We start from the raw sequence: 25,103 nt of genomic DNA on the forward strand, positions 1-25,103 counted from the left end.
TGTATATTAAAGAGTGTGTTTTATGCAGGGATAATTTAATTTTTTTATGTGTTTCAATATTGTAAGGAAAGGCTTACAGATCAGTTGAACCTGCTAATGAAAGCAATTTCTTCTGACACACATGACTGCACTGTGTATGTAGAGGATTTAGTTAATGGTAGATCCTGCAGCAATTGCCTAGGCTGTGCCCTGCCCAACAGTTCTTCCCCATCAGCCATCTGCATGGGCACACACCTCTGAGAATAAAAAGAGCAAATAGAAACCTCCCACCTCTGCTATGAATGAATTTATAGCCTAAATCACTGATAATAAGTTCTTTGGCTCTATACTCTGGAAAACTGAATTGTGCTACAGTGCATATCATGCTGTAGGAAAAATAATATTGCCACCCTAGTCAGGATGAGTGACCTAACCTAGAGCTGAAATAGTGCTGAAGACAAGGGAACATGAATTTTAACTCACATTAGCCATTTGAATTCAGCTCAAGGATAATTTTTGTGTTTGCTGCTGACTTTTTCAATTTCCTTGTTCTTTCTGTTGTTTTAAGGTTACTAAGTTCAGATTTAAAGCCTTTTTTTTTACCTCTGAACTTAGAAAACAGGTTACCCTCACTAAGTGTTTTAGATATTCTCAACCTTGTGTACAGATGCAATTGGTTAATTGAAAAGTCTGGTGAAGACACATCCATTGTGAGCTTTATCTGTTGAAGCTGATGCCACTGCTGTGGCAGATTTGCAACAACTGATTAAAGCTGGATGAATGGAGCTGTTATCACCCCCTCCCATTTTCCCTGTCCTCTTAAATGATGATGTCCTCTCCATGGCACAGCCTCTGAACCACAGGGAATCAGGTCCTGCACTGGCACAGATTTTAGTCCAAAATAGCAAAGCAAACTGAAGTCTCAGGAGGAGTGGTCACTAGGGTTATTCTATATAAATTTGCCACCTCAACTCTGTCAGAGACCAAAGTAACAAAATGTACTCTCCCACTGGAAAAAGTATAAAACCATACTATCAGCTTTAAAAAGGGAAAAGGCTACCATTTGCTGACAATAGAGTTTTTGAAACATGAATTAACATGGCTCTGCCATCACCTAACCTGAAATGACCTATCTCAGGACTAAATATGTTCTTGTACAAACACTCTCTGTGGGATAGAGGACCCTGCCATTTCCTTTTCTGTAATAAAGCTAGGAAAAATGAGATGCACCAAACAACGAACAAAATGCTTTCATGTCAGCATGTTGTCTGAGCTTGTGCAGATCCATGGAGTGCTTGTGATAAGAGATAAATGGGACCCAAGTTTCTGAAATGAGGGAAAGGCAAACAAGCATGCCTGTGTTTTCTGGCTTCCTTGCATATGCCAGTTTGAACATATTCCACAATAAGGCCAGGCCTGACTTGTCAGTACAGTTGCAAACAGTGCCAAGGAGAGACATGATGTTCAATATTTACAAATTATCACCCAAGTCATAATTAGAGGGAATGAAACTTGTTGGAAGAAGATTACCATTTGAGAACTTAATGGTACAAAAACAAAGCACCAGCCATAGCACTCACACTAATATGACACATCATTACCAACCATTTGCAATGGTTAACCAAAATCTATTTTCTCATCAGTTTTACTGGCTACTATCTGATGAGGGATGGAAAAATGAGCGCATCATGACACTGGCTTTGAAAATATCTCTTACAAAAGGAATAATCCATGACAGCTATTGCTCACTGATGGCCATCACAAGCCAAAACTTACAAGTCATCTGTAGACACATGAAGGACACACACACATGTCACAGGAAGGTCACAAAAGATTGAACAGCATCCATCATTCAAACCAAGCAGTGAAACAAAAGGTTTCCTTGTTTTCATTCTGCAACTGATAGAGAGCAGCTAGTTCTTTGACCTGTAGCTATAGCACAAGTATTTTGGTTCTAATTCATCAAAACTCTGTAAGTTCAACAAATTACCTTTGAGTGTATGCTATGGAGAGCTGTTGGACCTTTGAAGAAAGACTGAATTTTTAATTCACCAAGATTTCTCTGCTTCTTCAGGATGTATTCAGGTGAAGTGTATTTGCAGTGACCTGGTCTAAAGGTCATAAAAGAGCAGCTCTGTGCTGGAGCTTGCAGTGCAGGAATAGAGAAAGAACCTGGGTCAGATGCAGATGAAAAGTGGCACCAAATGTCATGAGACTCTGAGAAAGAAGGAGCAGAGTTTATATGATGTGAGGACTGTGAAGTTCATAATGCTCTTCACATGACTCCTGTGTTCTCCCTGAGCTATACATGTCTCACTGTAGGGCATGTTCCTTCTGGTGTCAGGCACCTTGAGAGAAGATTCACAGTATGCTGAAGACCTGGGCTGTGGAGAACCCTCTTCCCTAGAGAGCTGCCCACAAATCTGAGCCAGAGCTTCCCATAGGTTGGAATCAGCAGATTTCTGTCTGGGACGATGCTTGAAACATCTCAAAAGTGCACAAAGGAAAGCACGATGATGAAACTCAAATAGAAGAGAAAAGATGACTTGGTTCTCATTTATTGCTCATATTTTCCTTCCTGTAGTGGTAAAATAAAGTACCTATTATTCCTGGCATCCTTTACATCACACTGAATCCCACCTTTTTTCTTACTGTTAAATTTTCCATTCCAGCCTCACTTGCTAAAGGAGTCTAAGGTGGAATTTTTGGTCTCCAGAACATAGATTGAAATCAGTGGTGTTTTACTGACTGTCTGAGGATACTGGCCTCACATCCCAAAATATGGTTGGAGTGAAAGAATATGTAGATAGTATTTATGGCTCTAAATACCCCTGCAGTGCACATTGGTACTGATTGTTGGACCTCTAGGGATCCTCTTTTTTAGACACTGGAAGAATAGGGAGGATTGTAAACTGAAAACTGAGGGACCTATTGGGTGGGAAATCTATTTGGGAACATTAAAACAAGAATATAGTACAGAGTATACTGCAACAAATAAGGTGCCTGTCAAGTAACCTTCCTTTGATCTTTTTTGCCTGTGTTGGTGGCGCCTCATCCTCATGCAACTCTTGTCCCACCCATTGCTTTGTCTCTCCACTGCAGGGCTGCCTCTGGTAAGTGGTTTAAACTTATTACAGTAACAGTATATCTACCTCTGGCTGGTGTCAGAAATAGAGCACTTTTGGAATTTTCTGCTTAATCTAGTATTTGTCAGAACACGTTGGCTCATCAGAAGTGAATCTGCAGGAATGCATCACATTTCAGCAGTGTCTTGGGTGGAAGTGCTGCTTGAATAGAGGCAGACAGTCAGACCAGGCCCCCACTTCTCCCAGTGCTGGGGCCTGCACTTGACACTGGCCAGGCAGGATGTGAACATGGATCATGTGTGAATTCTGGGTGTTTTACACAAACTTTGAAAGCTCTTGGTTTCATCCCAGCACACAGCAGGAAAAAAATTCACGATAGCAAGATGTTACAGAGGATGAGAAGACAGTTTCCTGCCCTATACAATATGGAAGTCAGCAGTTTGTGTACTGGGACTATTTTCGAATTATAGCAATATCCTTGCTCTTTTTTCTTTTTCTTTCAAATCCAGGCTAGATTTGTTTCCAGGATTCTGTTATCACTAATTAATATCAGAAAAATGTTACTGATTTGAAAGATGATCTTTATGTCTCAACACTAGAAGTGTGACTTGTTTTTACCAGCTAATACTTGCAACTAGCCTGTGTTTCTGATTTTTATTCCCAACTCTCAATCATGATTCTTATCAGATAACAGGGAGGAAGAACAATTAGTTTCCAAAACCTATTATTTTGTGTAATTAAAGAGGTAAACCACAGAAAGAATTCAGTGGACACTGAAATAAAGCACCACAAGAATTATTGATGGATTGTTTTATCCAATCTAGTGAAAACGCTAGATTTATACACAGCTGAAACAGCTCTGGTCTATAGTAGTATTTTCATTTCCTAATGAAATAAAAAACTGGTACAGATTCTTATTATTCAGTTTGTAATTTTCAAGATCATCTATTTTAAATTCTCTTGGTGGTCACAAGCATTTCTTGATTAGCAACAATTGCCTAACTATAGTCAAAGTTATAGGAATTTTCCCAAAGTATGTGATCATATTGCTGTTAGAATGCATAATTGTTTTCTCCATGAAGAAGCTAAATTTGGCTTAGCAAATGTCATGATGTTGACAGAAGAAATCTGGTGTGACAGGGTATAGTGTGGATACTGCACTGAAACGCTCATAACCACAGTTCATTTCATTGATCTTTCAAGGGGGTGAAATATCACACAAGTCATCTGCCTTTGGTTTTTCAAGCCACATCAAACAACTGTGTGGAGATGTAAAAGAAAAAGAGAGAAGTGCTAGATGGTTTGATTTCATCAGTTAATGGCTGTAGGTCACTTGATAGCCCTTTGTTTACAATACAGCGATATGCCTGTGTCTTGTAAGGCTCACCAGAGTGACTTACTGCTGTGGTACAGGGCCTAAAATAAAGCTTGCACATGCCAAACACCACATGATGCATAAAATATTCTAATAATACATTACAAAGCCTTGTCAACACGAGGGAGAATGACTATTCCAAGAAGTAGGGCTGGCTGAAAAAAGACATTCTTTTTTCCAAACTGGGCCTTTATGAAAGACAGTGATTTGAGAAGATGGAGAGAGGGAGAGAGAGGGGTTTCTTCGTTTGGTCTGGTGGAGAAGTCTCTCTTCCTTGGTTAATCAAAAAAAATCAACAGAATATAACTCCATTCAGCTCAAATCTTGGCATTATTTCATGTCTTTTCTATTTCTTACTTTTGATCAACTGTGCTTGGAATCCATTCAGCCCCTTGAGAACTTGACAAATATCTTATAGCCACACATTGAAGTGCTCCAACTGCTTTGTGTGCTGTTGTGCCCTAAGTTTCCTGGGCAGTTTTGCTTTTAGCTATGTGTACACCATCCTGTTCTAAACTGCACCAGTCAGCTGGTTTAATGGTGTTGTGGAAGTAGTCCTCTCTCTTTTGCTGCTCTACAACATTCCAAGGGGTCTTGAGAAATCCATCATAAGAAAATCCTTCTGTGAATTGTTCTAAAGGCAGTGAAATGGGTACCTACAGTGATTGTAGCCGTTTCTAATACAACTATTATGACACTAAGCAAGATTGCAACACTTCTTAAACTGAAATAGCTCAGCTACTACATGCAGCCTAGAAACGGATTTCTGTTGTCTGATAAACTGACGGTTTAGTATATGAAATATAACCAGTTTTCCCATTAAATATATTTTGACAGATTAGATCTCTGACAATGAAGCCTTTTACTGCATATCCTTCTGGGTTTATTGTATTCCTGTTTGCCTTGCTGCAGAGGAGCCATGGACAATGCAAAGAAGCAGCTAAAAAATCAGAGATGAATCTTGGTGTAAAATATGATCTTCCTAACTTCATTGCAGACACACCAATTCAGAATGTAGTTTTATACAAGCATCATGTTTATATTGGAGCAGTCAATAAGATTTACGTACTAAATGAAACTCTCCAGAACATTTCTGTGTACAAGACTGGGCCTGTTTTGGAGAACCCTGACTGTGCACCATGTGAAGACTGCCGAGATAAAGCCAATTTATCTAACAGCATATGGAAGGATAACATCAACATGGCACTGCTTTTAGAAACTTATTATGATGATCAGCTCATTAGCTGTGGTAGTGTGTCCGGAGGCATCTGCCACCGTCACATCATTCACCCTGACAACCCTGCTGACATTGAAAGCGAGGTGCACTGCATGTACTCACCCCAGGCGGATGGAGAAGCAGATAACTGTCCTGATTGTGTTGTTAGCACTTTAGGAACCAAAGTTTTGGTGACTGAAAAGGACAGGTTTGTCAACTTTTTTGTTGGAAATACTGTGACATCTGCGTTTCAACCTCCCCATGTGCTGCATTCAATATCGGTTAGAAGATTAAAAGAAACACAGGATGGTTTTGAGTTTCTCACAGATCAGTCTTATATAGATATCCTCCCTCAGTTCCGTGACTCGTATCCTATTAGGTACGTCCATGCCTTTGAAAATGATCACTTTGTCTATTTTTTGACTGTACAGAGAGAAGCTCTTGACTCACAGTCTTTTCACACTAGAATTATCCGCTTCTGCACTTTAGACTCAGAGATGCGTTCCTACATGGAAATGCCTCTTGAGTGCATTTTTACTGAAAAGCGAAGGAAGAGGTCCATCCGGAAGGAGGTATTCAACATTTTGCAAGCTGCCTACGTAAGCAAGCCTGGTGCAGCTCTAGCACACGAAATGGGCCTTGGGCTCAATGATGATATCCTCTATGGTGTTTTTGCACAAAGCAAACCAGACTCTTCTGAACCAACCAACCGATCTGCTGTCTGCGCCGTCTCTGTGCGAACCATCAACGAGTTCTTCAACAAGATTGTTGATAAGCAGAACATGAAATGCCTCCAGCACTTTTACGGGAAAGAGAGCAAATACTGCTTGAACAGGGTAAGTGATAATTTATTTGTTACATTTTGAGACTTTTGTTCTCTCTTTGCCTATTCCATTGCCAGGTATCCATCCCTTCAGTTTCAGTTACAAAATATAAGCCCCTGATCATTGCAGATTGCTTAGCATTGCTGTTGATTATCCCTAAAAGGATTAGTTCCTGTAAATTGAGTATAAAAATCACTGAGGTCTTTATGGGGCTAAAAAATGTAGTTTTTTGCTTGAGAAACTGATGCAGATAAATGGAACGTTTAGGCAGTTATTTCTTTTAATATTTAAAAAAAGTATTCATAAACATTCATGTGCACTGAAGAGTCCTTGAAAAACATCACATACTTAAAAGTAAGTTAATGCTGAATCACTGCCCTTCTCAGAAAAAAATGAAAGAGCTGGTTTGGAATATGGCATGAAGAGCCAGATTGTAATGTGGTTAGTCATGCTTGGTACAGAAATAGTTCAACTGGCATCAGTTTTCTGCAAGAAAGTGTCGGTGAAATCTGTATCTGAATGAGGGTTCAGGTGGTCTCAGGTGGGAGGGTTGCATTTCTGTACACCATGACTTCAGGAGGCTGCTGTTCTCCAACCATATGAAATACTGTGAGCAGAGGAAGCACAGAATTTTTCCCTTTCTCTTCTGGCCAGTGTCTGTGCTGTTTTAGGTCTTATAAAATAAATACAGAATGTGGGAATCAGATACTTAGAACAGTTACTTTGGAACATGAAACATTAGAACTTTCAATCACCTGCTTATGAAGCAGGCCCCTAAATATCCTACCTGGGGAACTTTCTATTCTCCAATACAAGAAATTTGGAGCTCAGAGGTGGCACACTGTCTTCTACCAGTGGGCCAGAGCCTCTGTGGTGGGGCTCTGCTCAGCCAGTTTGAGGCCAGTGTCAGGACAGATCAACAGCTCAACCTGCATTTAGCGATGGATGGTATCTCTCATATCCCATTGTTGGGACAGCTCAAAGTGAGAGTGGGAGTCACAGACCTTCTTCACCCCAAGTATCACCAGTGTCCTCTTCAGCACAGCTGCTCAGCACAGGGCATCAGGTTAGGATGTTGACACAATGCCCTGGTTGGAGGTGGGAGTCTGTTTTGTCAAAGGGAAGGGCTGCTCCCCACTGCCAGAGGGGAGACAGGGCAGTCTGGGGAGAAGAACCCATTACAGAGACCCTGTGGCTTCTCCCAAGTAGCAGGAATGTGCTCAGAGAGGGTCTGAAGCAATCTGAGCATAACCACAGCAGCCTTGCCATTTGGGGGATGACTGCTTATAGCAGGCCCCAGGTGTTCAACACAGATGTAGCACTGCCAGTGGATGCTGATACAGCAGCTCCAACAGACATAGCATTTCATTCCCTTTTTTGTGGGAGGGGGACAGGCAATTTTCAGGAACTAAAAACAAGTTAGCAAACATTCAGCACAGTAGCTTCTCTCTCTTCACTTTGTTATTGCTGTCCTAATTTTTCATTTCAGGTAGTCATATCCTTTTTTTTTTCTTTTTTCAGTTCATTTTTAACAAGAACCATTGTCCTTCTCTGAAAGTATTTTATTCTATATTCCTGGGGTATATGATTTGTGAATGACTGTCTTTAAAGCTTGTGGCCTTTAACTTATCTCATTCTGCTCTTGCCTATACACACATTTCATAAGGTGATCTCTTCAAAGCAAAGTATACCATTAAAATATTGACAGAATAATTTGCAGCTTTTCACATGCTGGGAAGTACTTTTGTGTTTCAAAAGCTTTTCCAGAGTCTGCTGCTGCTTTGCATATCAGAATGAGTGTCTTGTACTGCCAACGTGTTTATTATAGTTGCCTATTTTCAAGAAATGTCATCAGAGTTCTGATTTCTGCTACATTAAATTGATAAAGGGAAAAATGTTTCTATGATTTCTTGTGATTCTTTTAAATGGCATAAAGCCAGTCAAAAATTTTTGTCCTGATTGTTTGCTTAACACTGAAATATCAAGACTGTCAAGCTTTGCTGTACCATTTCCTTTGCCTTATTCCAGAGGGCTCATTAAGGCTTCACTAAAAAGTGTCCTTTGAGGTTTTTCAGGTTTCAACTAGCCACAGAGATTGGCAAGAATTTGCCAACCATCTTTTGTACACCTGTTTTTCTCTGGTGTGTAAAGTAGACCTGAAGGGTTGGAATGTGAAGGAAGGGAAGGAGCAGGCAGAAAAAGAAGGCACATTATTTCTTATGCTTGGCCCAAAAATGTCAAATCTGGTCTTTCCTGATTTTGCTGGAGATTAAATAACACTTAATAAAAAAAGATTCTCAAACCCCCAACTCTTCTTAGGCCCTTCTTTGTACATTGTAAAAGTGTACATGCGGGCATAAAACATTTTTCCCCTTTTTGTAAGTCACCTTCAACTTAAAAGAAAGCTTTTATAAAATCTGAGAGTTTGTCACAGTTTATAGTTGCAAAGTTCAAAACTTGTTTTTTGTAATGTAGCCAAGATGATTTTTCTCTTTGATGTCAAGAGAATAAAACCACAGATCACTCATGCAAGTGAAAGTCACTGACCACTGCAAAATTAAGTCATAGGACAGTGAAAACAGTCCAGCAGTGAATATGGTATACCACTAACTTCAACATTAAAAAGAAAAATGAGCCTCTAGCACTCTTTGCAAGGAAATGCTCTCTGATAATTTACAGTTAGACTCTGATTTATGAAAGCTATTTCATGTTATCAAAAAAAGGTCCCCCAAGACAATTGTACATAATTTTGTTTGACTTCGGGTAGTCCATCTTTTTAAGTGGCTGTCCCTCAGGACTGTTTCATCTGAGGCTTCTAAAGGTAGAATTAGATCAAAATAAACCTGAATGATACATCCAAAACACTTCCTCAACTTTTTCTTCTCATATTTAAAGCAAAAATAAGTAAAACTTCCACTCATCTTGATATAATAAGCAAAATTTGTTCTGTTTTGGCCTTGTTTTCTAAAGGAATGAAGTTTATGTGGTCATGCTATTTCAGGTCTGTCTCTCTGTTAGTTATCCTTACAGCCTCAGCAATAAGAAATCTTAAAGATGTGAATTCAGGTGTGAATCCAGTGATGAGTCCCATATAGGCTCAGGCTATGGAAACTGATGAAATTTTAGGAGTACCTTTCTAAACCTCAGAAGGAGTCACAAGGAAGGTATTGCCCACCCAGGGGAATAGTCTCCATCAGAGCTTAGTTGAAGAGCAAAGTCAACCAACCACAAGATATAAATCCAGACAAAACTGTGCTTCACTTACTCCAGTGCTCATGGAAAACTTCATAAAATCAAAATAAAACATTTCCAGTTGTGTTTAAGTGTAATACATATTAGGCCAAAACCTGGGCTCACTGAAGTCAGGGTTAGGAAAAGTGAATCCGATGGAGCATCTGATTGATGTCAGACATACTTCAGCAGAGCTGTGACCAGTTAGTACTGCCTAATAATTTCCTTCAGGGAAGAGCTGGCTGACACTTAAATGACAGCAAGATGGAAACATAACTGGCTTTGAATTAAAAGAAAAATTGGGAGTAATAGTAAGGAGGTTTTATTGCTTGAGTCAGGACAAAGATATCTGAGAGGTGGCTGCTGGGGGAGGGGTGTTGAATCACTGTTCAGGAATCTCCCACAACAAAGAGAAAACTGGATGTAGTCTTTCAGCAAAGTTTATTTGGTCAGTTAGTCATTATCAGCCCCAGTGTGGTATACCCAAAGCAGAGGTGTGCTTAGATGAGAAGACAAATGTTGCTTACTTCATTTGCAGTCATAGTCCAGTAGTGTGCATCTTTACCGTGTATTAAATGGGATTTTTCAAGTGAGGAAGATGAGTTGATTTTAGCCTTGACAATCTCAACTATACATTTCAGTTGTCATTAGATATATCAGGATCTTACAGGCTTTTTTTTGTCCTTTCTGCATCTCTTATCTGATAAACTATTGTAAGCCAAATTACCTGACTTTAATAATTATGGACTTTCATGATAAAACACCTCTAATGGTGAAATCCAAATTCAGTTCTGTAAAGATCTTATGTCTTTGTTTTTTCTACAGTTAAGTTCAGGTGAAGGCCTAAAATACTTAGACCTTACAGGAAGAGAAGTCACAGACAGGCTTTTGCTACCATGCCCCCAGGAAGTGTCATAAAGCAACACAAACTGGTCACAACGCCTCTTAAATGAAAGGCACAAAGAGTTGGAAAACATGAAAGGAAAACAGAAGATCACCAAAACAAAAAAAAAAGGGAAGGTAAAAGAAACACATGGTGATGCTTCTTTATTACCATTATGCACATGACAGATGAGTAAAATTAGGTTATGCTTATATTGTAATGGAAGAAAATAATTGCTGCCTTCTATCATGAAACCACAAAGGCATTTATTGATCTGTCATCTTAAGGCTGTGTCTAAGAATATTTAATAAAATAAACAGAAACAAATAACTCTTTTGAGGCCCTGGAACTGTAATATCCCACACCGTTTGGCATAGAATTTTGTCAGGTTTAAAAATAACACCACATATCTCTGATTAAAATGGATTGCTGTAAATTGCTCAGATAGTCTAACAGCACAGAGATGTTTTTATATTGTGACTAGAATGTGACTGAATATTTTCCCTAAAACTCAGATACCAGAATCCATTAGATTTGTCCAGTCATTTATTCCTCTGGAAATGCTATATCAGATGGCATGCAGCACTCTGCCTGGGCATGAAATCTGTTCCCATTTGTATGCAAGCTCCTCTGTGGGGTTCTGACATCTCAGAACAATAACTGAGGAGGGCAGAATGATGGGCAGAGTGCACTGGCACCCTTTAAGACATGCTTAAACCCTAGTAACAAGGGGATAGGCTGCATCCACATTCCTGTTCTGCCTCTCTGCAGTGAGTCCTGGCAGTACCAAGGGTCTCTGCTGTGCCTGTACCAGTGGAGGGCAGGCAGGGTGTGCTCACCAACCTGCTCCCCTCCACCAGAAGGTACATGGCCACCAACCCAGCTGGCCATGGAAGACCTGACTGGGACAAACAGCCAGGCATGAGGGATTGCAGGGAGAGTCTGGTCTCCAGCTGAACTGCACAGGAGGGACACAGGTATGAGTGTGTAGGGGTGAGGTATGAGCATGGCTGTGGGTCTGGGAAGGTTATCTCAGGCTGAACCAGATTTAGCAAACACTTGGCTGCTGAGTGAAGGGACTGGCCACATGGACACCCTCATGAGGGAGTTACTGAGAAAAGGACAAGACAAGGAAAAAGGCAGGTCGGGGAGTTTTTTAGGAAAGTGCCACACCTCCCCTAGTGGTTGATGTCTTTGCAGGCTCTTGGGAGCCCCGGGAGCTATGGAGTTTGGGGGCAAACCTCTTAGTTACCCACGGCTGCAAAAACTACAGTTTTCCTTCTCTTGATGTCCAGTTAGGGACCTGTCTTTCCTTGCTTCCCAGTGCTGCTGCTTGGCATTTTATCATCTTCTTGATGAAAGCTGGATTTCTCTGTGAAAAAGTAGTATCCATTAAACTACCATTTTCTGCAAAGGGCACAGCTTTATCAGCCAGAGTTACTAATAATGTTCCATTTCCAGACTTTTTAATCAAATTCTTCCACTGAAGGCATGGTTCCCTATTGGTTATTAGTGTGGAAAAGTGACTCTGCTGCTTTTCTCTGGAATTGCACAGAAATCATTTCAGGCAGAAAGTAATTTTTATTTTGTTAAAATGAATATCTGGTCATGTGTTTTTTATGTCTCAGTTTCTGAAGGCACTTAAATAAGTCTAAAGACTAGAACTGAACAAAGTGTAATTTTCTTATCCTATGTAGCCTTGCAAATTAGAAAAATTTTATAGTCCCACAAAAAGAGATGTTCAAAATGTATACTAGTAGTAATAGAATACTAAGGATACTCCCTGAAGATGTATAATATTGAGATCTGAGCCTCTTTTCCTGGGTTCAGACCAAATTCTAAGACTCCTTAGTCCCAGATTAAGTCCACATCAAGTCTGCTGATGACTATTCTGCAATGGGACCATCTTAGCCCCTTCTGAAAGATCTGCTTGGATTTCTTTAAGCACATTCCAAGTTCCAGAGGAAGAGAAGCTGATCATGCAGCACTCTGTATGCAGATCTAAGTCCTGGATCCATCCCACCTGGCTTTGGGAGGTGGTTGACACATGAATTTTTCTCGTGTTCTGCTGCCAAACAATGGAGAGACACATAAGTCCTGACAAAGCAGGCATCTGCCTTTCAGCTCACTCAGCACCCACCTTACCTCAGCAGTTTTCTACTTACTCTGCTTATTCTGACTCAAGACCACATCTGGCCATCATTATTGCTCACTAAAGCAGCAGTAGGTAATTACTATCCAGGAGAGAGCTGTGTTACTCAAACTTTCTAGGTGGCATGTGGGTTTCTGATCTCAGACAGCTTTGCATCAGAGTGGAATTACTCCTCATTTCCAAACATACAAGTAAAACCAGAATCAAATCCCACAGTAAATTTAAAAAAAGTAATAATAATGCTGAGGCAGAAGATCCATGGCACAAATGGTTCAGAAAGCAAGTGTAAGCCACATGAAATTATTACTCGTACTGTCTACAGGGTGTGTGAAAACAAAGAAATGCTAGAGAAATGATCTTGCAGGAAGTGATGATGACAACTTAATTTTCTTAAAGCAGATGCCACCTGCTTTTATACACAGTCTGTGGAAATTAGGGCAGATTGCATGATTTTCTTCTAGTTTCTTGAATTCTTTCTGTCCCACACGTCTTGCACCACTGTTTTGGCAAGACATGCAGGTGTTGTGCAATGTTTTGGGGGAATAAGGGTCTCCACATTCAGCATTATCTTTGGATAGCTGGTCTAGATGGAATTCCCAGCTTTTCTATTTTACCACAGCTTCATTGTCAGTAAGGACTTCCATGAAACATGCACCTAATAGACACTACAAATGTACAGCAAAACTGCTTTCATCAGCACAATATCTCCAATGCATTACTTTATTTCTTAAAAATGTGTAATTAGTCAACACCTCTTCTTTGATAATCTGTATACTGAGTTAAATGCTAAATTAATATAAAGGAAATCAGCAAAACACAAAGATTACTTAGGTCCATTTTGTCTACTGAATCAATAGGGTTTACTTAGTGCTAATGCACTAACCAGATTATGAGAACTAATGCAGTACTGTTCAATGACAAAAGCAAATAACTCTTTGAATGATCTTGACAAAAGAACATAAAATCATCTTAATTTGTATTAACTAATTACATTTAACAGAGATGTTTTTTATCTATTACCTTAAGTGAAGCATCAGTAGAGCAACTTCCCCCATCTCATTTTAGGAGTAGATCAAAGCAACAAGAATTAGGAATACTGAAATGATATTGTGTAAAATTTTACACTGATGGAGTTCTTTTAAAAATTTTATTCTCAGAAAGGGGCATGCTTTCTCTGTATTCCATATAAAAATCTTTTAATTGCTTTCAAATGAGGAGTATTGGGAAGAGGAGGAAGGAAGAAGAGGGAAACATTTCTTTGTTTAAAACAGAAGAGGAAGAAACTCTTCTACCTTTTAGAGTAAAGCTTCATTGCCTCGGCAGAAGTTCTTAGAAGCAGAGAACCCAGTCCCCTGTCCCAGACATGTTCTGTCCTGCATGAACACTGGGCTGAGTTCACAGCACCCACACACCCTCAAGGTGTTGTTCGCCAGTCAAGAGGAAACCAGAAGCACTGTGTCTCTGCTTCTATGGGAACTGTTTAGCACATGAATTGGCTTCCACTGGCAAAATCATGCCCTTCAATATGATTAATTTTTCCCTTCCTTAGGATTACAAGAATCATAATTACCATGACAATGATCAAGTCACTCTCATCCTCAGACAACTACCTGGCTTCACTGAATTATTTGGGCCAGAATTACATTCTTGTGTTTTCAATGGAGAGAAGCAGTGATCAAACGCACTTCTCACCTGAAGAGAAATAATGAAAACTACCCAGAAAATTAAGGTGTATCAAGAACCGCAAACCTACATTGGCTGAAAATACATGGAAATATTTAGAGAGGAAAATATGATAAGGTTCTTCTGTGTTCCTCATGGTTATTTTCCTGTTCAGAGTTTGCTGTACATGTAAATTCTTCACCATTATGTGTTTGATTCCAATTGGACCCACTCTGAAAACTGTAATTTGATTATTCATCTTAATTCACTGACTTCCACAAGAAAAGAGACAAGGAACTTATACACTCTGTTAGATTTTAATGGTCTTGGTAACCCATTTGTTCTGTAGAATCACCAATTCATTCAGAAACTCTACAGTAGTTTCTTTGGAAAAAGATTTTTGCCATTTGCAGACAACTGGATCCAGGTAATTTAACAATAGTTTATTTCTCCCTACTCCATGTTATGCCACAGACCTTAAGGGTCTTTTCCACCTTAAGGGATTCTTTGATTCTATGAAAGGAGAAATGCTGTTGGCTCTTGTTGGTGACCGCTTCTCTTGAGGGAGAATCCCAGAGTTCACAGTAGAAAAAAATTTTGATACTTTGAATTTTGATTCTTGACAGCCAGCAAGTTAGAAGTCATATAAACAAACCAGCAGGAAATAAAACTCATGCATATTCCTACTTTCCTTGAGCTTTACATCATGACTGCACTATTTTATGATTGGCACTAGGAAATATCACCAAGTTACTTTCAGACCATTTCTCCAATTTGTCAAATTAAATTTTAATTTTAATGATGTCCTCCAAGTGGCTCACAAGACAGTATGAAATGTTCTGCAGTGATTAAGTCATTGATCTCCAGTTTATTCAAGACATTAAACAAAATATCGAGACATTATACATAATATCACTTTCTATATGAGCACCGCACTTAACTAAGAGCAGGTTTTAACGAGCTCTAGAAGAATGAGCCTGGAGGAGTGTTTCTCCAATTTGCAGTCACTGCAAATTAGAGAAAAGCTCACAAAAATATATTTGGATTTTTTTTCCCTGGGTATAGTATTCAGACCAGAGACTAGACTTTTGGATTTTCTGACACCGACCTAACCAGGTTTGTCTGCGATTTTTCACAAGTTTTTGTAAGAATTCCTTCCCTGCTTTGCACTTTTGGCTTCAAATATGCAACTCTGTCTGAAATATTTTGTTTTTATGCTCACTGAATATGACATATATACCATCAGTTACCTGCAAAACAGTGATAGCTCCTGATAGCTCAGCTCAGCGATGTCTAGATACATTTTTGGCATTTTTGTCTTCTGTGGACCAAATCAAGTGTAAATTCCAGAGCACCACAGCTTCCCGTATGAACAAATAAGATAACATTAATTATCTTCTACCCTTCTGGACACAGCTGTAAGGCAGGGCTTGCTCACACCTCACTGCATTCCAGCAGCACACCTGTGCCAGCTTAACAGTAACAAAGCCCTCTCTGTGAATCACAGGCAGAATTGGCACCTCTTGTCCTACAAGAGAAGCAATATAGCTGAACCCAGGCACTTACCCGTGCTCTAATTGTCCATTTCAATAGTTGTGTGATTTCTCAGTGGAACTTGGCATGATACCCAGAGTGCATCATCTGACATCAGTTATTTTTCCACATTGACAGCCAAATGGATAGTTATGTGTATACTGGGAGAGAGGGAGGGAGGGGGGGAGAGAGAGAGAGAGCGAACCAGACGTAAAAGTGTTAATTTAAAGCAGCATGTTTGACAAAGTTTTCCCTGTTATCAATCTTCCTTTAGTTTTCTAAGTAGCCTTTTAATCTCTGCATTTCTACTCAAAGATCAAAGCCTTCCTATTTCTTGAACAGCCAACCCTACATTATGGTAATCCATGAAGTGCCAGGTTTTTTAAGAACCATATGTGTAACAATCTACAGGTTCTTCAGCAGACAGACAAAATTATGGCATCTCTGAGGAAGGCTGAGCTGACTTTGTGGCTAGCTGACTTTGGAGAAGCTAAGGTGTCAGGGTAAGCAGGAAAGTCTAGCCACTTTTTCCAAAGAGCTTGAGCGGGGTTTCATGAGGCAGCATGTTAGGATGCTTGAATTGTGATGAAATGACTATGTAGGTGTACAGAAACATCTCTCTCCAAAGTCTTTGCTTATGGAAAAAAGCAGTTACAGGAAAGAGCAAAGATCCCATGTTGGGGGAGGGTAAATTCAGAAATCTGCCTTATTTCAAAAAGCATGAAAACTGTACATCTTTCTGCACTTGAACTATTCATACTCATTGTATGAGTAATCTGCACAGATGTTTCAGAAATACTTTTACACTGGGTAGGATATGAGTGCAACAGAATACAGCTTTTCACTTGTTTGGTGGCCAAAACAAAGAAAAGCCAAACTTGCCCATTGATGATTTAACCCAGTCAAATACTGGGTTAAAAAAAAATAAAGTATGTTCAGTGTTCCTAGTTCAAAGTATTAGTTCAGTTCCTGCTGAAGAAAATACACTGTATATTAAGAGTTAATAAGATAACTAATACAGTACAACCTTTAGTATGTGGATAACCAAACTGTTAAGTCACTGCTGTACCACATCTAATTTAGAAGCCCTTTTAGGACACTGCGCAGAGATTTCAACTGCTCATTTGGTCTGATGTAGGCTTTCACCTAAATGCTACAGTAAATTGACAGGGCACCTTCAGAAAAGCTGGCACCATTGCTGACTGCAGCTCCTAGGGGCTGCAGACAACCTCACCTGCCAGTGCTGTTGCTGGGCTCAGAAACATCACAGTTCAACAGCAAAGGGCTGAGCTACTAGGTTGAACATTTTCTTGATAGTATTTTCAATGCCTTGATTTTCAGTCCAGAATTCACCTGAGTCAGGCCAACAAGAAATTCTTTATTCATTGCTTTCTTTTTCATACTCTGAGAAAAGACATCTGAATCTAGAAGACAATAAAATTTTCTCTTTCTTAAATTTTTCTACTTGCTCTGTAAGGGTATGATGCAGATCTGTTTGACTTAGTAACAAGAGTATTGACTGTCTTGAAAAGGTTTCATTCAAGCTTCTTTAAAGATTTTTTAAAACATGTTTTGTGACAAAAACCAAATCAATAAAAAAATAGGAGAAATTAAGCTCACTCTTGATTTCAACAGAGGGAACCACTGTAAGATCCTTTATAATCTTCCTAAATGTTTTTTCATAAAGTATGTCACAGTGGGAACATGCTACATGACTTCCAAATTTAAACTGTTAAAAGATAATTTAAGAGGTTCCTGGTTATTATCTTTACACAATGTCCCCAAAACAGATGATGTAATATCAATAATAATGAAATTATTATTGATAAGCTAATATAATTGAAATCTATTAGTAATAGATTACTATTGAATTGTTAGGAGGTTATATTCCTCTTCAGAGATAACGTAAAGTGTTTTGTTCAAGATCTTTTTCAATGAAAATTAAAAACGTGCAATCTCTATTACCAAAATGAAAGAGAAAATCCTGCAAATGCAGCTGTTATTTTAGTACACTCAAGACATCTAGAGATCAGATGAAATAGTGCATGAACCGCAGATGATCGGTACAATAATCTGAGTAATTATCAAAATCTGTCTTCCCCTTAGTTTAATCAGAAACCTGTTTTTCCTAACTTATCTCCCTTTTCTTTCTCTGGCTTCTTCTCCACTTTAGTGTCTTATTTCTGAAAAAACGTGGTGAAAATAGAGGGAGAAGAATATTGGAAATTGTTATTTTAATGTAAAAAATCATATTGTTAGAGAATTTTTTTGGAAACTGTTTTAGAAGTAGGTGTGTCACTGGGCAGGCTCTGCAGTACAAGAATTCTCAGACTTTTGGAGAAGCAGCATTATGGAAGTCACTAGGAGAAAAGACACCTTGATATATGTGCTTATACACGTATCATCAGGTTAAATAAAGACCCTATGTTTTATTCCTGCAGACATGATTTTAAAAGTTAATCGAAACATTCCCATAACATTAAGAAGTTTTTGCCCTCCTCATGGAACATCATAACTGATGAAGCAATTAAGTTTGAAACATCTTAAAATACTTTTGGTCGAATGCATTTGTGCTAAATGACTTCATTCTGACAAAGATCTATTGCTACTCGTAAAGACAGTGCTCATCTGTACTTCATTTTCAAACAGGCTTTTTCAAGAAACGCTTCGTACTGCAGAGCACGGGATGATGAATACCGCTTAGAAGTCACCACTCCTCTGCAGAGGGTTGACTTGTTCATGGGCCAGTTCAACAGTGTCCTGCTGACTTCAATTTCTGTCTTCACCAAAGGGAACCTTACCATTGCTAACCTGGGAACTTCAGAGGGCCGCTTCATGCAGGTAAACATTACCATATTACCACAGTAACTTCACAATAAAAAACATACTAGCCTTTAGCAGGACGGTGGAAAGGGAGGAGGATTATTACCCCAGTTTAAAATGGCATTAGAAAATTGAAATTACCAAATAAAATACAGCTTCTGTAATATAAAGTGTCTAATAGAGCATTCAGTATTTTAAGTGTTTACCTGGAGCTTGTGGTTTGAAACAGTGGTTGAGGAGCAAATTCTGCCATGAGCTCTGACTGTCTTAGTTCACAGAACAATTTTGGTCCATACAAACAAGAGTTCTTTCAAAGACTAAACTGAAAGCAGTGTCTTGGATAGACATCAAATATGCCTCAACCTCAGCTGAGGCAGAAAGGTCTAAAACAGTGACTGATTATTCAAACAGCTTCAAAAATACACTTTGTATGTATCTACACTCTAGAGGATCAGATTATACCTATTCAATGTAAAAGGCCAAGACAGTTTATAATGTAGAAGCAGGAGCCTCAGCATTAGTTGTTTCTATATACTGATCCACTCCTCTGGCTCCAAATTCCTTGCTAGTGTAGCCATAGCCTATGACTCACAACTGTAGAATTGAGATTAGCTCCTTCTCCACCTACTTTCAAGTTTCTCTGAATGTGTATTAGATTTTCAGGCTCTTGCTCACTCCTATCTCACTCTGTTCTGTTGGATTACAGTTCTTCCTGTCGTAAAACAAGTTTTTCATAAAAAGTGATAAATCACCCTCCTGAGTAGTCTGTCTTGCTCCACTAAGTACATAACTAACCTAGACAGGTAGATTATACTACATGACTTCTTTGTAGGTGACTAATTAAACAAATATAATTAATACAAGCAGCAGTCTTTTAAAATCTTGGCCATAAAAATCAAACACCAGAAGACAAAGACAAAATACTTTGAGTTCACCCAACTTATTTCAAGCACTGTCATCCTGTAGTAACTTCCTTGGAGAGCTTGACTTCTCCAGCTGCTAGAGTCCAGCCTGGATGTGCATCTCAGCCTGGATCCTTCTTGCACCCAAGGACCTGTGTTATTTCGATTTGCCAGTACTATTTGTCTTCTAGAAAACTTCCTGAACTATTGACAGCCTTCTGGCCTTCTGGTTCTGTAGGCCATAGAGAGTCATCAAAGTTAATGAGAAGACCATCAGCTGCTGTGCCATTTCAGTTTTCCCATTTCCCATAAGCTTCCATTAGAAAATAGTTGGGCATGTGTAGCCTTTAATGGAACTAAACCTTTCCTTTCTTCTCTCCCTTTCCCTCCTCTCCTTGCCGCGTGCAGTGGATAGGGTTATATATTGTTCTCAGAATATGCACCCTGTCTGGATAAAGGGAATCCTGTACCTCCAGTCTTCTGCTCAGACTGGACACAGAACCAGCTGCATAATGCAAATTCTGTAATGCTTCTACAGGCAGAGTTCAAAGTGATTTGCCACAAAGGACAGATGAAAAAGTAGAGAAAATCATGTTTCTCTTTTCCTTCTCCAAAAAAAATTAACAAAACTTTCAATGACAACCCTGCCAGTTTTACCTTAACTTCCCATGATGACCTTGGTAAATTTAAGCTGCAGTTTGTCTTCTGTGCAGGAGATGCAAATGCCAAGAGCTACACACTGAGCATGGGCCCAAACTGCACTCTGTTCTTGGAAGCAGATACTGATTCACACAGCAAAATGAGCAATTTGTTTAATCTTTCTGAAGTAATTTCCTTATCTACAAAATACAATTAATAACAACTACTCTCTTACTCCCAGCATTACTTCTGGGCTGTCACAAAGCTTTTAGGAGGGTTTGGTAGAAAGCACAAGGGAGCATTCTTTTTATTTATAATGTTCTTTAAATTATTCATTCAAATCCTGCAGCACACACTTCATTCAGATGTTTGCCCAACTCAAGGAACAATTAAATATTTCCAGAATACATTTCCCATTCCTGGTTTAGTTGCAGATCAAAAGAAAAAGCTATTGTGTAAACTGCACATGGCTATTAGCAGAAATATTCTCATCATTGAATCACACTGGCTTCAGCTACAGGGGGAAGTCAGCATTGGGTTCATATTGTACTAAATAGAAGCTCTTTCCTTGAGGGTTGGGTGCAGCTAGCAGGAGAATAAGCATACTGACTACCTTTAATGATACTACCTCCAAATAAAAGGTTGGTATTTGTTTTGTCTTTAAATGATTTTGGAAGGGATATCAGATCTGTAGGATACAGAAGACACCGATTTTTGCAGATTTTAATGTTCTCTTTTTTTTTTTTTTTTTCTCTAATAGTGATTTAGGAGTGCTTTCAAACATGTTCGTTAGGAAATGCCCAACTAAAGTAGATTTGTAGTGTTTCTATGGAAATATAGCTATTAACAGCAATGAGATTAAGAGCATTAAAAATTAAGTTATTATATGACCATTACTGGAGTAAAATGGGTAAAAAAATCAAGATAATCTAAGAATGGCTTAATTCATCAAAAGGATATCCCCAAAGACTTCCACACATTTTTAGCAAAGAAATGGAATGTTCTTTTTTGTTTCATTCACAAATTTGTTGGAACATATCGCAAAGAATCCTGAGCTCTTCTGACTTCACAGTCATTTGCACAGATCTTTTTAGGTCTTTGTACAAGTAAATACTGAATTTTCCTGTGCAATCTCCTTGTAACTTGTAGCTATTCAAAGCTGACTTCAGACACAGGCATGCTTTCAGAGAAAATTGGTTACAAAATTCTACCTATCAGGGAACCTGTTTTAAAACTTGTTGTACTGTGTTAGTATTTTGAAAACATATTATCATGCCAACTATTTAAAAGCAAAAGAAAAAGTATTAATATATACTTTTTAGAAAGTATAGCTTTCTATATTTAGAAAATCAGCTCAGCCCTTCAAGGGCACCCAGTTCATCTTATATCTTTTTTTGAAATACCAAACCTTACTATATGTAGACAATTTGGTTTCTGACATAAATTTCAGTACTAGTAGCCATCCATGAGATTAAAAGCAGTAGTAATAGAGTATCTCTGTCTTTGATGACAGCACCCTGAAGTGTCCAGATATGCATCAGTTTGGTGAAAGTAATGAACATTTGAATCACATTTCTGCTGTATTAATTTAGGGTTTCTTTTATTTGTTACGAAAGACTGGGGGGGAGGAGGACGGCAGAGGAAGACCTCTTGAAAGCTTAGTGATCTTGTCATCTAAATTGAGTTGGAACTCCAAGCCTGCGCTGTGGAAGCCAGTAGGTGCAGCAGCAAGCTATTGAACCTGAGAGAAATTTATTTGAAAATGTTTCTCATATACCCCCATTATACTTGTTTATACTTGATCAGCAGCCAACCACTTGAGTCAGTCTTTTTTTTTCTTTCCTCTTTCCTGTCATCTTTCCATCTCCTTTTGCTTTTCTTCTTCTACTCATCACTTTCTACCTTCGTGCATTCCTCTTGTCTCCAACTCTATTTCTATCTCCATCTATTTTTATCTCTTTACCTCATGGCTATAGCACAGCATTACTGCAAAATTCAACAGATTTAACATGTATGTTTTTCCTTCTGTAGGTGATGGCTACCAGATTCTGGGCTTTTGATGTATTTAGGGATTTATCCCAATGAATAGTTCCTAACTTTACAAGTGATTCCCCCAAAGCTTATAGCATTACCAATAACCCAACTCAGATCATAGCCCACATTTTACTTATTTTAAAAAAGATTTCTAAAGAACCAGTAATAATCAGAATGCAAAGGCCTGTATGTTTTATCCAACCAAGGAATACTCACCTGTTGTTTTTTGCTTTTAGTTTGATAAAATAGAATTATTCACTTGAACAGCTTTGGAAAGCACTAAGACTGGAAAGTAAATATAGCCTCTTTCACTAAATGTTTCTTTTTTTTCAGCCAAAATCTGGAACTAAAATAAAATAAATCTGGATGGTCCAAATACAGAAGATGCATGTGTTCTTCTAAGGAGGATAATTAGGGCCATGAGGTGAATTCCAGATTTCTCCTGAAAAGTACTGCAGCCCATCCACATACTGAGCATGTTTTGGCTGCCTCAGAAATGTCAGATCTGTATTTGGCCATGAATAGATTGGAGTTTGTAGTCTACTAAATATTGTGGAGTTTCTGTTACAAAACAGACCAGTAATAATTTTTCTAAGACAGCTGACATGCATGAGACAGAAAAGAAAAATGGTTTTACTTCCTTCCTAAGCTGGAGCCTGACAACAAACTTTTTTTTCCCCTTCTCTTTTTTTTTCTGCTGAGAAGTTGCAGCTGTTTCAGCCTTTCTTATTGTGCTTGTTTTCAGACTGTGACTGGGAACACAGACTGTAACTACAGCTGTTGGGTGCAAAGTGAATCAGGTATTTCACAGTGGTTATTTGATTAGAAAACAGCACCCAGTCACACTGCTAGAGCTGAGGGAATCAGATTTTCAGCTGGTCTAAAACAGCCTTATTCTGCTCAAACCAAGCTACTCTGAGAATACAACTCACAGCTAGAAAATACACTTCTATTACCAGCCAGTATTTTGGGAAATTATCGTTTCTGGAAAAAACCAACTCCGTGATATATTGAGATAAAATATCGTTCTTTTTTCTTCTTGGTTTCAAGGCATTTTGGGTTTTTTCTACCTAAAATTGGCATTATTTCAGAGAGTGTTTTTAGAGTGACGATGAAATGAGTTCTTCAGGAAGGGGAAATCTTTGTGGTAGTTCTGGGAAGTGTGGGATATGGGAACGTCTACCAAGATTTATTCTTGAAAGCTCACATTTGGTCTGGCTGTAACAATGAACAAGAGGTCAATGCCCTTGACATAGCAGAGGCTGGATTTCAGCCTGAGAGTATGTGTGGAAGTAGAATAGTGCATGTGCCCCCACACTTGAAGCTGGCCTCAGCAACATAGCACCCCAGCAAAATCACCAACATTACTTGTTGGTGACCTTCTTGAGGAAGAGGGGACTAGAGAAGTTTTCACTGTATGTTTTGCATCTAAAATGGGCAACCACTCTCTATAGATGCAATTTTGGCAGCAGGCCCACCTCATCCTTCTGACTATGCCAGTGAAACTCAGTGCACAGCAGGGCAGCAGTAGTGCAGAATGAGGGACCCCACCACAGGCCCTCTCATCTTCATGGTTCAGTGGGACATCCATCCATCCTGTTGCTTCTGGAGGTGAGGAAAGGGTCTTCCCATGGGCATACATAGACTCTGAGGTGCCATCAGCCACATGCTGGCTGCAGTCCTGTCCCATCTGGCTGAACACGAGCCAGATCTAGCTGAAAAGACAAGCATTAGCAAAACATGGTAATGCACTGTCATGTCTGAACAAATTCTGGACAGAAAACAGCTTTGGGCACAAAAACCAAAGTGTGATGGTACAGATAGGCCTTGCTGGAGTACTGCGCACCAGGCAACAGGCCACTCATCTTCCCAGGGGGCTCTCTGCACTTGTTAGACATGCAACAGTACAGATTAATGTAAGCCTTATTCTAGAGAACCATTATATCCCAGTATTTTTAACCAGACTTTTTTCTAAGAAAAGTTATATGGGGTTATAGTAAAGCTTCAAGGAGCAGAGTTCTGGCAGGGCCTAAGATGGAGAAGGGAGAGGTATGAGACAAGTAAAAGCACACAGTCATACCTTTCTCAGTACCCTCCAGCTTCTGGCACTTAGTGACCCAGAGATACTCTGAGCTGGAAATTGCACCCATATTTGGCACTTAGTAGTCATTTGTGGACTCCTTTCTCCAAAGTTTTGCTTACTGTTTTTTTAATTTATTTTTGTTTTCTCCTCTGTGGTATGCTGTGACAATGACTTTCATAATTTCATTCTGCTTTGAACGATAAAGAGCTTTTTGGGGTTTCCTTAACCTGCTGGCCTATCATTTCTTTTGTTGCCTTTGATTCTGTCTTATGAGGAATAGGAACGGGGCACTCAAAAATCAATGGTTTGGGAAATTCTCACACACTGAGCACAAATCTGTTGTCTTTCACATCCAAGTAGACAGAACACTTGATAATCACACTCATTTCCCAGGAACACTTATGATTAAAAACAAACACCACAACCAAACTTTAACACACATCTCAGTTCCCCAAAAAGAGAGAACTTAGCATGTGTTGTAGCTGCTTTCATAGACTACATGCCAGGGAACATAATGCGTGCTACAGAAATCAGTGAAAAAAACCCATCACATCTGCTTTTTATTTGTAACTGCATTCAAGGATTGGGAAAATTTGTCCCAGAATTCAGCAAGAGACCCAAGTCTTCAATGTTGCTCTCCTCTTGCAAACAGCAAAGCAGCAAGACCTCACCACTCCAGGA

General features: G+C 39.1%; 1 protein-coding gene across 1 annotated transcript in view; it reads left to right on the forward strand.

The window, feature by feature from the left end:
- MET (MET proto-oncogene, receptor tyrosine kinase) overlaps nt 1–25,103 on the forward strand; it is an 89,753-nt gene that overhangs the window by 14,306 nt on the left and 50,344 nt on the right. The window contains exons 2-3 of the mRNA XM_077178967.1: nt 5,278–6,492; nt 18,591–18,782. Of these exons, the coding sequence (XP_077035082.1) occupies nt 5,293–6,492; nt 18,591–18,782 (1,392 nt within the window). The 5' untranslated portion in view covers nt 5,278–5,292. The remainder of the gene's footprint in view (nt 1–5,277; nt 6,493–18,590; nt 18,783–25,103) is intronic.

The sequence above is a fragment of the Agelaius phoeniceus genome, chromosome 5, assembly GCF_051311805.1.
Source record: "Agelaius phoeniceus isolate bAgePho1 chromosome 5, bAgePho1.hap1, whole genome shotgun sequence".
Taxonomy (NCBI): domain Eukaryota; kingdom Metazoa; phylum Chordata; class Aves; order Passeriformes; family Icteridae; genus Agelaius; species Agelaius phoeniceus.